The sequence below is a fragment of the Dendrobates tinctorius genome, unplaced genomic scaffold, assembly GCF_039654945.1.
Source record: "Dendrobates tinctorius isolate UK_male_01 unplaced genomic scaffold, ASM3965494v1 ptg000126l, whole genome shotgun sequence".
Taxonomy (NCBI): Eukaryota; Metazoa; Chordata; class Amphibia; order Anura; family Dendrobatidae; genus Dendrobates; species Dendrobates tinctorius.
In genome coordinates, this window is record NW_027361794.1 from 1,184,222 (window position 1) to 1,199,835 (window position 15,614).

Sequence of the window (15,614 nt, forward strand, 5' to 3'; positions counted from 1 at the left end):
GATGGGTATATGGGCACGGACCTATGGGATCGTGGATATGTATGATGGGTATATGGGCACAGGACTATGGGATGGAGGATAATTATAATTTGCTATAACTGACCACAGTTAGTTACTATGTCCGGGCAGCGCCGGGCTCTTCAGCTAGTGTGTATATATATATATATATATACACACACACACACACACACACATCAAAACCCTGTCTTGGGCAGCCCATTATACAGACCTGAACCCCAATGAAAACCTCTGGAATGTAGTCAAGAGGATGATGGATAGTCACAAACCATCAAACAAAGAAGAACTGCTTATATTTTTGAGCCAGAAGCAGAGTGAAAGACTGGTGGCAAGCATGCCAAGAGGCAACAAAGCTGTTTTTTAAAATCATGGTTATTCCTCAAAATATTAATTTCAGAACTCTTCCTGAGTAAAAACATTAGTATTGTTGTTTCTAAATGATTATGAACTTGTTTTATTTGCATTATTTGAGGTCTAAAAGCACTGTTTTTTTATATTTTGACCATTTTTCTTTGTTAGAAAAAAAATGCAAAATTTATTGCTTGGAAGTTTGGAGACATGTTGTCAGAAGTTTATTGACTAAAAGATTTACATTTTACTCAAAAATATACCTATAAAGAGAAAAATCAGACAAACTGAAAATTTGAAAGAGGTCTCAATTTTTTCCAGAGCTGTATATATATATATATAGTGGTATTTTTGATGCTTAAATGGGTTGTCCACTACTTCGACAACCCCTTTTCATTCCTCAGGTTTGATCCTGTTAAAATAAAAACAATTTTACAAACCTCCTATACAGATGACCTTCCAGAGGTGTCGGCACCCGGGGCTCATGTGAGCCCTGAACAAATCAAACATTAAAGAGAAATTGGAGAGCAGCCATACCCCTGGCTTACAGTTGATATTCAACACGTCCGAAGGCGGGGACAGTGAAGCTGGCCTTGATTGGGTGCAGGGCTTGTGTAATGTAACGTCACATGAACCCTGGGAACGCGAGTTCCGACAGCGCTGGGAATGGCACTGGCAAGGTAGGAGATTATGACTGATTTTACTTTAATGAGGTCAAACATGAGGAATGACAAGAGGTTACCTGGTAGTTGACAACACCTTTAAGAAGGTACATTTTTCAGTTAAAACATTTACATTCTGAATACGAAAATGGCTTCTACCCTGTGTGACTGCTCATGTGACTAAGAAGAGATGATTTCGTTACAAAACATTTCCCACATTCTGAACAAGAAAAAGGCTTCTCCCCTGTGTGAGTTCTCTGGTGCATAAGCAAACTTGTTTTCTGATTAAAACATTTCCCACATTTTGAACATGAAAAAGGCTTCTCCCCTGTGTGAATTCTCTGGTGCCTCAGCAAATCTGATTTAAGGTTAAAACATTTCCCACATTCTGAACATGAAAAAGGCTTCTCCCCTGTGTGAGTTCTCTGGTGCTTAAGCAAATTTGATTTATGGTAAAAACATTTTCCACATTCTGAACATGAAAAAGGCTTCTCCCCTGTGTGAGTTCTCCGGTGCTTAAGCAAATCTGATTTATGGTTTAAACATTTTCCACATTCTGAACATGAAAAAGGCGTCTCCCCTGTGTGAGTTCTCTGGTGCTTAAGCAAATCTGATTTATGGTAAAAACATTTCCCACATTCCGAACATGAAAAAGGCTTCTCCCCTGTGTGAATTTTCTGGTGCCTAAGCAAATTTGATTTATCGTTAAAACATTTCCCACATTCTGAACGAGAAAAAGGCTTCTCCCCTGTGTGAATTCTCTGGTGCTTCAGCAAACTTGTTTTCTGATTAAAACATTTCCCACATTCTGAACATGAAAAAGGCTTCTCCCCTGTGTGAATTCTCTGGTGCTTAAGCAAATCTGATTTTTGGTTAAAACATTTTCCACATTCTGAACAAGAAAAAGGCTTCTCCCCTGTGTGGGTTCTCTGGTGTCCATCAAGTTGAGTTTTCTGGTTAAAACATTTCCCACGTTCTGAACAGGAAAATCTATTCTCTGCTGTGTGAATCTTAAGAAAAGACTTTTCTAGGGGAAAACTGTTTCCATATTCTGAACGAGAAAATGGCTTCTTTGCTTTAGGACCAGTAAGTTTTTTAATGCTTATTTTGCGACTTTGATTTTCCTCAGTAATTGGTAATGAATCAGAAGACAGGACCTGTTTAAAGGAATCAGATGATTGATCTTTGCTGTGAAGGGATGATGATATATCTGAAGTAATGGCATTCACTTCAGTTGTATCCTGTGGGATCTCAAAATCTTCTGGTTTAAAAACTGATGATGTCAGCTGTCCCTCTGATCTCCTGGTACAGTCATCTGCTAAGAATAAAACCTATTATTTTTGGATAAAATATTCTTGAATTTTTCATTTTTTAATATTTCCACTTAAACTGTTAGTAAAAATGGCAAGTTATATAAAATATTGAATCATTGACTGAGACAATGACAGTTCATAGTCTAATAGAAAATATCACAGGATGAACCAGTAGAGCATCAACTCATCTCATAAAAAACAAGTCTCTACATAGGTCCATCGTCTGTCAATGGAAAAACAGAGGTCTCCACATCATTAGTGGCTCAAAGGCTCTTAAAAAGCAACAAGGCTTCCATAAACCAATCCAGCAATATCTACTATCCCAATGTTAGCATCCATGTGTAGGGAGGAGGGCCCCCGCAGAGTGTCTGGGCCAGAACCAAGGGGACTGCCATCTAGGTGCCTAAGGGAACTGTACCCGGGGAACGGAGGAGGATAGTGGACGGCTGAGAGTGACAGAACAGCAAGGGGACGGGCGAGTATAAAAGGGGCAGGGAGCACGCAGGGGAGTCAGTTAGCGGAACGGCAGATACAGAGCAAGAGACTGTGGGGGTGTGAGAGAGCCAGAGCGACAGACGGTGACCAGAGAGGAGACCACCAGCAGAGGGGAGATTTACAGTTGCCTTCGGGGAGGAAGCGCCGAGCTTACTGACAAGAGACTACCGCTTCACAACAATCCGGGGTCACGAGCTGTCCACGGTCGTCCACAGCCATTGCCGCTGTGCTCCAGCCTGTTGCGGCCTGTCCGCTGCCTCTCGTGACCGCTGCCGCTCCACTCCAGCCCGTGGTTGCGGCCTGCCCGCTGCCTCCTCGCTTCAGCCCGCGGCTGCAGCCTGTTCATCACCGCCCGCAGCTGCCATCACCCCGCTGCAGTCGGCAGTTGGGGCCTGCTCCTCGCCTACAAAGAGACTCTTTGCACAGGCCCAGGCAGTGCACATGGCCTACCAACCGCCACTCCTCGTAACTGCGACACAACCCTGCTTGGAGACTGGAGTCTCCTTGAACTCGCTAATGAGCGGAACCCCGCTGTTTTTACAGGGGGTTACCTCATCAATGGACTCCCTCAGGGCCTCTTGTGCCCCAACTCCTCCTGGGCGCTGGGGCGCCCAAAGACTACGCCAGATCTTCAGCAGCTGGGCCCAGCGGCTGCGGCGCCAAAGCAGCTTTGTAGGATAGGCGAGGGGAGTGCTGATCCAACAGGAATGGGGGGTGACCCACTTCTTGCCGCCAACAGACACGAGACAGAGACAGAAGTTATATTCAACAGGTCCGTTTTTATTGGCCGCCTCTCTGACGACCAACGCACTTCATCACAGGAATTTCACTGTTCTCTTGCTCACAGACACGGGTACCTTCACTTTTAAGTTTCACTGTCGTGGCGTCCTTTGTGGCTCTTCCCACCGTGGCTGCTCTAGGCACTTCCACCACAGCGTTTCACCATCAAAGTACACTGTCCACTTGGTACCCCCAAACCGTCTCCGTCTGCGGCTAGTGTCCTTTTGGGTCACCCCCCGTGACCGTCTCCACTGTGAGTCACTGTCTGAAGGCTTTTACCGTCTTTCTCCCTACGGTAGATCTTCCTCTCTAGTGAGCTCCCCTGGCTGACTGGACCTTCCAGAACCTTCCCTCAGCCTTTATACTCCCAGTCCTGGTAGCTCCGCCCACTATCACCTGACAGTTACCTTTGACCAATGACAGTTACCTCGACCCATGGCAGTTACACAGTCACTTTCTCCTACACTCCCCACTGCTCTCTAATGGTCAAACTACCACATGACACCCCTTTCTCTGTATCTCAGCCTATACTGCGCTATCCCTCTGCCTTTCTCCACAGGCAGACCTGTCAGTCAGTTCAACCTCCCCACAGCTTCATCAGAGACGCCGAGGGACGTCAGGACGGATAAGTGACACTATAGGAAATAAGGACCCGTAGTCGACCATACCGCGGCCCTATAGTAACCAGCCTTTGCCGGGTTAGTCATGTTCTCTTTAGTAGTGTTTGTTTGTGCTGAGTCCCTGCGAGGACAATAGCTGTTACTTTGTTTTGGTTGCTTAGTATAGCCCTAGAGGCTTCAATTTATAAAAGTTACTTCCCAAAGTACAACTCAGTCTCACGCCTCGTCACTGCATCCTGCGTACCTGCTATCACCTACACATGTATTTGGCATTACTATAATGAGAGGAAGCCACTTAATTTACAGTGTGTGTGTCTCCTGGGGCACAATCTGGGCACTATGTGCTGGGTAATAAAAAGGTATATTTGCAATTATCACTCCATCATCCACTGTGTGCTAATTTCCAGAAAGAGCCTGTGGATTAATTCACTGAGGGTTATAATTTCCCAAATTTTGCAACTTCATGGATATTTCTACTGCTCTGATTTTCTGCTCTTTTGTCATATTAGGGCTTCTGCAAATGGTGTGTCCCATCTCCTCTGGGATCTGCTCCTGCGATGTCTGCTTCTGTCACCAGGTGCAGCCTTATTCATTTTCCAGGTGTCGCTGGTAATGGAAGAGACGTCAGAACCAGAAGCTCTGGGTGGCACAGGCTCTGTCAAGCCACTACAATTAGGGTGCCTGTGACCAGTAATAGCATCTAGTCTAGCAGAATGGATGAGTGAGCTGTCCAGCTGGAGTAATCTGCTCCCTGCTTCAGCCAACTGGAAAGTACCACACTCTACTGAAGCTCGAAGCATATAGCTGGAATCTGCCACATACAGCCATGATCTCCTCTGGTTCAGTCCTCTGTGCTCAGCTCCAGATTTGTGTATTTCTTTCCTGTTGTGACCCCTGCCCGTTTACGGATTATTTTTGCATCTTCTGACTTTGTATTTTCTTACAGGCCCATCATAACATTTTTTTTCAAGTGATTTTCTAAGTTGTCAGCACATTCTACGTATCCTGTCATATGACTTTATAGCAGTAGCGTAGCTACCGGGGGGGGCAGAGGGGGCGGTCGCCCCGGGCCCTGCTCTCTAAAGGGGTCCACCGGAGCTACACTAATGTAACTGTATCGGCGTGCACAGCGCGCCCATACAGTTACATTCTGCAGCAGAGCAGGGAGAATCGATCTCCCTACTCTGCCGCCCAGCCGCTATGGGCCCCTGAGAAAGCAGTGGGGGGCCCCCCCGCTGCCAGCAGTGGGCTCACAGCCAGCAATGTTATCCTGAGTTAATCTGTGCGTTCAGGACCTGTGATGAGGTCACACAAGGGGCGGAGTCAGGGGGTCACATGATCAGGGACTTCAGTGGCTGGCTGCAGGACTCTGCTGTGCTGGTTGTCATGCATTGGTGCTGGATAAGGTGAAGTTTATGTGTGGGGTCGGGAGTGGTTTACAGCCAGGTGGATGTAGCAGAGCTGTGTGTGTATGAGGTGTACAGAGCGGAGCCGTGTGTGTAGAAGGTGTACGAAGCAGAGATATGCATGTATGATGTGTACGGAGGAGCGGAGCCGCGTATGTATGGGGTGAGCGGAGCTGTTTGTGTACAAGGTGTACGGAGCGGAGCTGTTTGTGTACAAGGTGTACGGAGCGGAGCTGTTTGTGTACAAGGTGTACGGAGCGGAAACGTGTGTGTACGGGGTGTACAGAGCGGAGCCTTATGTGTACAAGGTGTATGGAGTGAATGGGGGGTGCTGCCTTATATTACAGGCTGCCTATAGGGGGGTTGGGGGGGTGCTGCCTTACATTACAGTCTGCTTATGGGGGGCTGCAATATACTATTGACTCTGCCCATGGGGGGGCTGCATTATACTGTAGAGTCAGCCTATGGGGGCTGCATTATACTATATTGAGGACTATCTGGTGTATTATACTATATGGAGGCTATCTAGGGAGCCATCATACAATGTGGCGATTATTGAGGGGGCAATCATACAGTGTTGGAGCCATCATTGGGGGATACTAAGGGGTCAGTATGTATACAGTGAGGGGGCATATTACTGTGTATAGGGGAGCTGTACAGGGGGGGACTCAGGACATTAATAAATGTAAAGTGGGCACTTATTGTTATAGGGGAACTCAGGTTACAATGACTGTCAAACGGGGCACACAGAGGGCAATATTACATTCTAGGAGACAATATGTGGGCACTGTTTTCTAGGGCAATTGCACCCGGCATTACTATATTATAGAGGGATGCTTTAGCATTTAGAGGTCACACAGAACCACACAGTAGGTGCAGTAAAAGGGACACATACGGCAACAGCAGCTCAGTATTGGGGTATCAGTGCAGTAATAGGGACACATGTCAGCAGCGGCTCAGCATTGGGGTATCAGGTGCAGTAATAGGGACACATACGGCAGCAGCGGCTCAGCATTGGGGTATCAGGTGCAGTAATAGGGACACATATGGCAGCAGCGGCTCAGCATTGGGGTATCAGGCGCAGTAATTGGGGTATCAGGTGAAGTAATAGGGACACATACGGCAGCAGCGGCTCAGTATTGGGGTATCAGGTGCAGTAATAGGGACACATACGGCAGCAGCGGCTCAGCATGGGGGTATCAGGTGCAGTAATAGGGACACATACGGCAGCAGCGGCTCAGTATTGGGGTATTAGGTGCAGTAATAGGGACACATACGGCAGCAGCGGCTCAGCATGGGGGTATCAGATGCAGTAATAGGGACACATACGGCAGCAGCGGCTCAGTATTGGGGTATTAGGTGCAGTAATAGGGACACATACGGCAGCAGCGGCTCAGCATGGGGGTATCAGGTGCAGTAATAGGGACACATACGGCAGCAGCGGCTCAGTATTGGGGTAGCAGCAGGATGAGGAGTTTGTGCAGGTTGGGGATAGATGGTGATGGGGCTGGAATATGAGAAGTGGAACATGTCTTTGTTGTATTCTCTGTAGCAGAGTCGTGGCTGGAGAAGTTGTCATGTCAGTCTGGGCCAGATGGAAAAGACGTGAAAAGTGAACGATTCCATCAGAAAGAACGTCAGCGGTAAGACACTATCTGTAACTGTGCAGTAATCATTTGTATGTTTTGTAGGAATGGTATTTACCACTGACCATGTAATATCCATGTTGGTCTTTATATTGGGATTATTTTCAGTAACAGCGCAGTCATCTTCTACATCCACTATTAGTGTGCGTCACCGAGTTGTAATCAAAGTTACCTTGTTAGGGGCCCACTCAGAAGTTTCGCCCCCCCTAAAGCAAAACCCTAGCTATGCCTCGACTTTATAGTTTACAGATTTGCGAAGGTAACAATCAGCGACTTTCACAATTTCGCAAAGTAATTTTAACATTTTCAGATGGAGGAGAATATTGTGGTCTAAAGGCAAAATGGCGATCACACAATTGTGATACGGCCGGACTACACCACCGATAAAGCAGCCACAGTCAGTGACTGAGAAGAAGCTGTGACTAATCTGCATTTAGTGGTTACTACTCACCTGGGCGGCTATCTGTAGGAATCTCCTCTTTACACCGCTCATCACCCCTCACATATGTCTCTGTAGTATTAATATGGGTCAGATCTTCACCCTGAAACAAATATTGTAAAAGTCACAGACAGATGGAGAAGTCACATCTATGATCAGCTCTAATCCTGCCATCTCCACCTTCTCTCCATCTACCTGATGATCCTGAGGAACATTGGGATCTTCTTGTTTACAGTCCTGTGGAAGAAGAGGACGGGGACATCTCTCTGGTGTTGTCCTCTTACTGGATAGATCTGGAGGAAACACATACAGGGACTGAATTCATTCTTTACATAGAGATAATTATAGGCCGTGTGTATTTAGTCCTGTTCATTACCTGGTGATGTGAGGGGCTGGGGAACCTCCATCATGACGTCCTTGTACAGATCTTTGTGTCCTTCTAAATACTCCCACTCCTCCATGGAGAAATAGACAGCGACATCCTGACACCTTATAGGAACCTGACACATACAATGATACAGTCATCCCCCCAATCCCTTCATAGCGTTACTGTATAATGTCCCAGCATTCCCAGCAGTGTCACCTCTCCAGTCAGCAGCTCAGTCATCTTGTAGATCAGTTCTAGGATCTTCTGGTCATTAATGTCCTCATGTATCAGGCAGTGAGGTGTAGGCCTTGTGATTGGGCTCAGGGGTCTTCCCCATCCCTCAGACACAGGGTCCTGAGAGTGCTCACTAGAGGTCTTCTTCACTACTGTGTAATCCTGGTAATGGAGAGACACATTAATAAATCTCACTACAGACATTTCCAGAGTCCTCACCTCTCCAGTTCTGTCCATCTGTTATTCCCATAGATAAGAATGATGTAATGTGACGTCATCAGAATCTCTCACCTCTCCAGTAAGCTGGAAGAGGATCTCTAGGGTGAGGTGTAATATCCTCTCCGCCATCTTGTCTCTGTCCATATCCATCATTGATGGGTAAATCAGGAAAATTCTCTTATATAGAAGATCTTCACTGAGAGGATCCGATATTGTAGAGACCTGAATGAGAAGATGAGCCGATGTAACATCATAAAAATCCTGTGTAATAATACAATTACTGGAGATAATAAGGGAAACATATGAGGAGATTTATTATTATTATTACAGTATTTAGTTTTCTTCTTTACACCTAGTAATAAAACCTATATATTTTAGGCCACAGACAACAAGCAGTTTCTTCCTCGGAGTCGGCAGCTGAATACGTTTCTCATAGACTCATCTTCCATAACGCTAATTCTCGTCTCATTTACCGACACTGGAATCGGCATTAGCAATACTGCAGGAGATATTCATTACACAGGACAGGAGAAATAACTACTTCATGCATCTGTTTTCTCTCAGAAAGGAAATGTAACATCAACTGTTCTTCACTATCCTATTAAGTGTATAGAAGAATCCAGGATATCTATAAACAGAAAGATAGTGAGGAAACACTTAGCTAACCTAAATGAATTCAAGTCTCCAGGTCCAGATGAATTACACCCCAGAGTACTGAAGGAAATAGCAGAAGAAATTTTTGAACCCCTCTCCATAATCTTTGAAAATTCTTGGAGAACAGGAGAAGTCCCAGAAGACTGAAGAAGAGCAAATGTTGTTCCTATCTTCAAAAAGGGGAAGAAGGTGGACCCAGGCAACTATAGGCCGGTGAGTCTGACTTCTATACCAGGAAAGATCTTTGAACAAATTATTAAACAACATGTATGTCAGTATCTGGATAAGAATGAAGTGATTAAACAGAGTCAGCATGGGTTTGTAACTAATAAGTCATGTCAGACTAACTTAATTTCCTTCTATGACGGAGTCACTGATTGGGTGGATCAAGGAAATGCTGTAGATATAGTATATCTTGACTTCAGCAAAGCATTTGACAAAGCATCTCATACAATCCTTATTGAAAAAATGACTAAGTATGGAATGGACAAGGCAACTGTTAGGTGGATTCATAACTGGCTTAGTAATCGGACCCAAAGAGTGGTCTTACATGGCTGCACATCCAGTTGGAAGAATGTCTCAAGTGGGGTACCACAGGGCTCTGTCCTGGGCCCTGTATTGTTCAACATCTTTATCAACGATTTAGATGAAGGAATTGAGGGTAAACTGATTAAATTTGCTGATGACACAAAGCTAAGAGGGATAGCTAATACTAGAGAAGAGAGAGAGGATTCAAAAAGATATAAATAAACTGGAGCAGTGGGCAGCAACTAACAGAATGGTTTTTAACAGGGAAAAATGCAAAGTACTACATCTGGGCAATAAAAATGAAAAAAGCATAAACAGAATGGGAGGAATAGGGCTAAGCAACAGCACATGTGAAAAAGACTTGGGTATACTAATAGATCACAGACTGAATATGAGTCAACAGTGTGATGCAGCAGCAAAAAAGGCAAATACAATTCTAGGATGTATTAACAGAAGCATACAGTCTAGATCACGTGAAGTCATTATTTCCCTCTACTCCTCTTTGGTCAGACCTCATCTGGAATATTGTGTCCAGTTTTGGGCACCACATTTTAAAAAAAGACATCAACAAACTGGAGCAAGTTCAGAAAAGAGCGACCAGAATGGTGACCGGTCTGCAAACCCTGTCTTATGAGGAAAGGTTGCAGGATTTGGGAATGTTTAGTTTGCAAAAGAGAAGACTGAGAGGAGACTTAATAGCTGTCTACAAATATCTAAAGGGCTGTCACATTGTAGAAGGATCATCTTTATTCTCATTTGCACAAGGAAAGACTAGAAGCAATGGGATGAAACTGAATGGGAGGAGACACAGATTAGATATTAGAAAAAACTTTTTGACAGTGATCAATGAGTGGAACAGCAGCCACGAGAAGTGGCGAGTTCTCCTTCAATGGAAGTCTTCAAACAGAGGCTGGACAGACATCTGACTGGGATGATTTAGCGAATCCTGCTTTGAGCAGGGGGTTGGACCAGATGGCCCAGGAGGTCCCTTCCAACTCTACGATTCTATGATGAGGACGACATCTTCATCTTCTACTACGGCTCTAGAAACATATTTGTCCAGAGTCCGTCACTGACTCCATCCCCACCGGCCGTCTATATGAAGGTTTCCCGTCTTCCCCGCACTGTAATCTTCTATCACGTTAGATCTCAGGTCTGAGTCACACACAGAAGTTTGAGGCTTTTATAAAAGATTGTTTATAAGAACAAGACAGGAGATATCTGAGGCCAATGTCTCCATGTACAGAGATTGTTTCCTATGGATATGATGTGTTTAGCATTTTCTTGTAGGCTTCCATATGGAAAACACCAAGAACAACAAAAATTGGGGATGGAGGATTTCTAGGAACATTATACTGTGTGTGCGAACCAAGAAAGGCTCCGTACTATTAGACTAAGGGTACCGTTACACTAAGCGATGCACCAGCGATCCCGACAACGATACGACCTGGTAAGGATCGCTGGTGCGTCGCTACATGGTCGCTGGTGAGCTGTCAAACAGGCAGATCTCCTCAACGACGCAGCAACGATCCGGCGATCGTTGGGACCTTGTCACACAGCAGCTATTCTGACAACTCACGCCTGCGTCCCTGAGTTCTTCGTCACCACAGCGATGCATGCTGGCCAGCGGGACGCCGATGATCAAAAAATGTCCTAGCACATTTGAGCACGATCAGCAATATTTAGCGGGGGGGGGGCGGTCGCCGCTATGTGTCACACATAGCGAGATTGCTGGCGAGGTCGCTGTTTCATCACAACATCGGTGACGTTTCAGCGAGCTCGCTAACGATCTCGCTATGTGTGACAGGGCCTTTACACGTTTCCTTTAAAAAAAACCTAAATAAACTAAATATAACATTTCTGTACCAACCCCACAATCTGTGACTCTTCAGGGTAAATCGCTCTCTCACCATTGGATTAGAGCTGATACTATGGAGCTAAAGAGAATAAACAGACTTTCTGTCCCCTCCATAAAGGGGCACTTTCCCGTGTTTGTCAGAACTGTCCGAGGATTATTAGAGGGGATAGTTTCCCCCAATTAGAAGGGACACCTGTGGATATTGGGGTCTTTACCTGCTACAGTCCTGGTGTGGAGCCTCCACCCGCAGAGCCGCACTCCACATATATGGCCGCTCTGTGAGCACAGGACCTGTGATGAGGTCACAGGAGGGGAGGAGTCAGGGGTCACATGATCAGGGGCCTCAGTGTATGCAGGACTCTGCTGTGCTGGTTGTCATGGTGCTGGATGAGGGGAAGTTTATGTGTGGGGTCAGGAGGGGTTTACAGGGTGTATGTAGCAGAGCCGTATGTACGAGGTGTACAGAGAGGAGCCGTGTGTATACGAGGTGTACGGAGGGGAGCCGTGTGTGTACGAGGTGTACGGAGCGGAGCCGTGTGTGTACGAGGTGTACGGAGCGGAGCCGTGGGTGTACGGAGCGGAGCTGTGTGTGTACAAGGTGTACGGAGCGGAGCCGTGTGTGCGCAAGGTGTACGGAGTGGAGCCGTGTGTGTACAAGGTGTACGGAGTGGACCCCTCTGTGTACAGACCCCTGTGCATGGACCCCTCTGTGTACGCTATGTATACCCCCAGCTTCGGTCACAGACCCCTTTGTGTATGCTGTATACCCCCAGCTTCGGTCAGAGACCCCTCTGTGTACACTGTATACACCAGTATATCCCCAGCTTTGGTCACAGACCCCCCTGTGTACGTTGTATACACCCGTATAGCTCTAGCTTCAGTTGCAGACCCCCCTGTGTACGCTCTATACACCCGTATACCCCCATTTCCATCGCAGACCCCTGTGTATGCTGTATACCCCCGCCTCAGTCGCAGACCCCTCTGTCTACACTGTATACACCTTTATACCCCCATCTTCGGTCACAGACCCCTCTGTGTGTGTTATATACACCTGTATACCCCCAGCTTCGGTCACAGACCCCTCTGTGTACACTGTATACACCCGTATATCCCCATCTTCAGTCACAGACCCCTCTGTGTGCGCTATATACACCTGTATGCCCCCAGCTTCGGTCACAGACCCCGCGGCTCTATCCCCCTGTAGAACTGACCCCGGACACACACAATAAAAGTTGCAGCCGTCGGTCTCTCGCACATACACTGATAACATAAGATGGAGACAGACGAACCCTCCTACAAAACGTGAGAACAAAGTCATTACTACAGGACTGAATGAGAAAGGGATTTATTCTACAAGAAACGCTGGGGCCACAATGAGAGAATCCGGGCCCCGTGGCTGGATACTCCGGGCCCCCCGCGTGTTAGGACCAGACGGGGTCTTTGTCCCTGGAGCTTCTCTACTCGGTATAAGGAGACTCTGATCTCGGTCATATAAAGAGGGTTGGAGTAAAATAGAAACTGCCTGAATATGAGACCTTGTCTGATCTCTGTGTCCGGTGTTAGAACTCTGGAGATCGCGCTATTCTCCTGTATAATGGGGCTGGGGCCCGAATATTCCTGTACAGGGGTCTCTGGAGAGATAATCCCACCCCAGAATTCTGGATTGGGGGAAGGGAAAAGGGATTGGGGACATTTTACTCTAATTTTCCTTCATAAAAATTGTAATAAAAAATAACTGATTAATAAAAGTATTTCATTTCCCCATTTTGCCTGTAGGAGAGGCAAAGAGCCGCGGCTGAAGCTGCTTTATCTCCAGAAGGTGACAGAAGAGCTCCTACCCATATGTGTGAAAAAAGTTACAATATCAGGACCGAAAAAATGGACGAGTGCATTTTTTATGCGAGTACAATCCGATTTTTCACACCAGCATCCAATTTACATCAGATTGCAATGCAATTTTAACATGAGCTTTTACATAGAGCAATTCTCTCTGTCATTTACACATCGATTTATATATATATACCGTATACAAATATCTCTGTATATAAATCTGAATGTGTGTGTGTGTATCACCAACCAATCACGAAGCAGCAGAGTGGGACACCAACCAATCACGAAGCAGCAGAGCGGGGCTGAGGATGGATACAGCAGGACAGTGCATGGATAGCGGGACTGTGGAGGAAGACAGTCTTCAGGACAGGGGCCGAATAGTGCCGGCACCCTCCCAACCCTGTCCCGGCTCAGTCAACGCTCCCCGCCGCCAACTGCGCTATTCCCCCTCTCCCCTGCAGCTTCCCGGCCTAAATTTAGTCCCCGGCTTCTACTGCTGCCTACTCCAGCGCTAGGCCACACCCCCGCAGGCCGCCTAATCACACGCGCTGCAGCTCCGCTCTAGCTCTGCCCACTCCGGCAAGCTCCGCCCACTCCGGCCGAACAAACAATCTGCGCACCTCTCTCACCTGGTCCCGGCGTCACCGCGTGTGGTGCATGGAGAGAGGGAATGTGGAGGAAGGAAGACAGCAGGGCTGTAGAGGGAGAGAGCGGGAGAGCAGGGCTGTGGACAAAGAGACCGGGGCTGTGGAGGGACAGCGGGGCATGGATGTAGAGCGCAGCTGCGGAGTAATAGAGCGGGACGGCGGGTGGAGAGCGGGGCTGCGGAAGGAGAGAGCGTGATGGCGGGTTTCTTTCACGTGAAAGGGAAGACAATATACATTCACACGTCCTCCCCAAGGGTGGATACACAGCCCAATCATTTGTCACCGGGAAGTGGGAGACCAATCTTAACCCCTTTACCCCCAATGGTGGTTTGCACGTTAATGACCAGGCCAATTTTTACAATTCTGACCACTGTCCCTTTATGAGGTTGTAAGGAGGGCAAGGGCTTTGCCCTGTGAATGTTGATATTGTTGTGTGCAGTATGCATGTTGTGTGTGTTTGTGTCCACACAACATTAGTTAGATAAGTTAGGTGTAGTATTAGCAAAGGGCCACTAGATGGGGGCACGGAGCTAATAGTGAGAAGACTGCTTAGGGGTTAACTTAGAGGAGTGGCTAGACAGGGAGAAAGGAGATAGATTTCCCTCCAAGAGTTAGTTGAGCTGGGGGTAGCGAACAGGACAGGACAAGAGTGCACAACAGCGGAGTGCCTACAGCAGTAGCCAGCACATTGTGGTGTTGGAGGCCTTGTAGTCAGAGACTGGGGACTGTAAGGCTAGCGAGACAGAAGAAGGAGTCTCGTCAGTCAAGTCAGCTAGCAAGGAGAAGCTGAAGTGACAACCCAAGCCAGTCTATTGAGTCCAGCCCGTGTCTGGAGAATTGCGAGCCAGGGAGGTCCGTGGAAGGGTCCCTGTTGGAGTAGCAGCTGGAGTACGGGAGCTTTGTGGAGAGTTCAGTGAGCTGTGAAACTAGGACACGAACAGGAGCAACAGTGCCTTTAGGGGGTGAGCTTAAACGGAAAAGTTGGGTACCTTCGTGGGCTGAAGTCGGGCCTCTGGAAGAAGGGAAGTGTTCCGTGTTCATCGTGCTCCGTGTGACGTGTCAGCTTGCCTGTGTGGTGCATATGTGTGAAGTGAAGGACGTGCTGTGCCCTGAAGAGAATAAAGCTGAGTTGTTAAAGTTGTTTCCAGCCTCTGTCTGCAGTCAATTGGGTCCCCAAAGTGAACAGCATACGGATGATTAAACAGCCTCCAGCACAGTGAGTACTGGAGCGGCCGCACAAGCTACCCCCCGGCGGCCATGGTATTATAAGGTCATAACTCTGCAACGCTTAAATGGATCCCTGTGATTCTAACATAGTAACATAGTTATTAAGGTTGAAGGAAGACTTTAGGTCTATCTAGTTCAACCCATATCCTGTCCTAACCTGCCCTAACATGTTGATCCACTGTTTTCTTGTGACATATTGTACTTCATGTCAATGGTAAAATTTCATTCATATAAATTGCGTTTATTTGTGAAAAAAACGGAAATTTGGCGAAAATTTAGAAAATTTCATAATTTTTCAACTTTGAATTGATATGCCCTTAAAT

At 46.8% G+C, this 15,614-nt stretch overlaps 1 protein-coding gene across 2 annotated transcripts; it reads right to left on the reverse strand.

The window, feature by feature from the left end:
• Window positions 1–567: 567 nt before the first annotated feature.
• On the reverse strand, window positions 568–11,893 carry LOC141047036 (uncharacterized). 2 transcript variants are annotated; one of them, XM_073541961.1, is made up of 7 exons: window positions 11,803–11,893; window positions 8,620–8,769; window positions 8,311–8,490; window positions 8,104–8,227; window positions 7,923–8,020; window positions 7,740–7,830; window positions 568–2,343 (listed from the first exon to the last, which is right to left on the reverse strand). In XM_073541961.1, the coding sequence occupies exons 2-7, from the start codon at window positions 8,698–8,700 to the stop codon at window positions 1,184–1,186; spliced, it is 1,734 nt and encodes a 577-aa protein (XP_073398062.1). In that variant the 5' UTR covers window positions 8,701–8,769; window positions 11,803–11,893; the 3' UTR covers window positions 568–1,183. The 2 variants fall into 2 exon arrangements, with proteins under 2 accessions (XP_073398062.1, XP_073398061.1); XM_073541960.1 differs by having other exon boundaries at window positions 568–2,346.
• Window positions 11,894–15,614: the final 3,721 nt, after the last annotated feature.

Bases quoted from the DNA above. Each gene is read 5' to 3' on its own strand.
- LOC141047036 (XM_073541960.1), bottom strand. From the start codon at position 8,700: ATGATGGATATGGACAGAGACAAGATGGCGGAGAGGATATTACACCTC. The intron at 8,491-8,619 runs GTGAGAGATTCT...CTCCATTACCAG, and splicing joins TCTTCCAGCTTACTGGAGAG to GATTACACAGTAGTGAAGAA. The intron at 8,021-8,103 runs GTAATGAACAGG...TGTTTCCTCCAG, and splicing joins CCAGCCCCTCACATCACCAG to ATCTATCCAGTAAGAGGACA.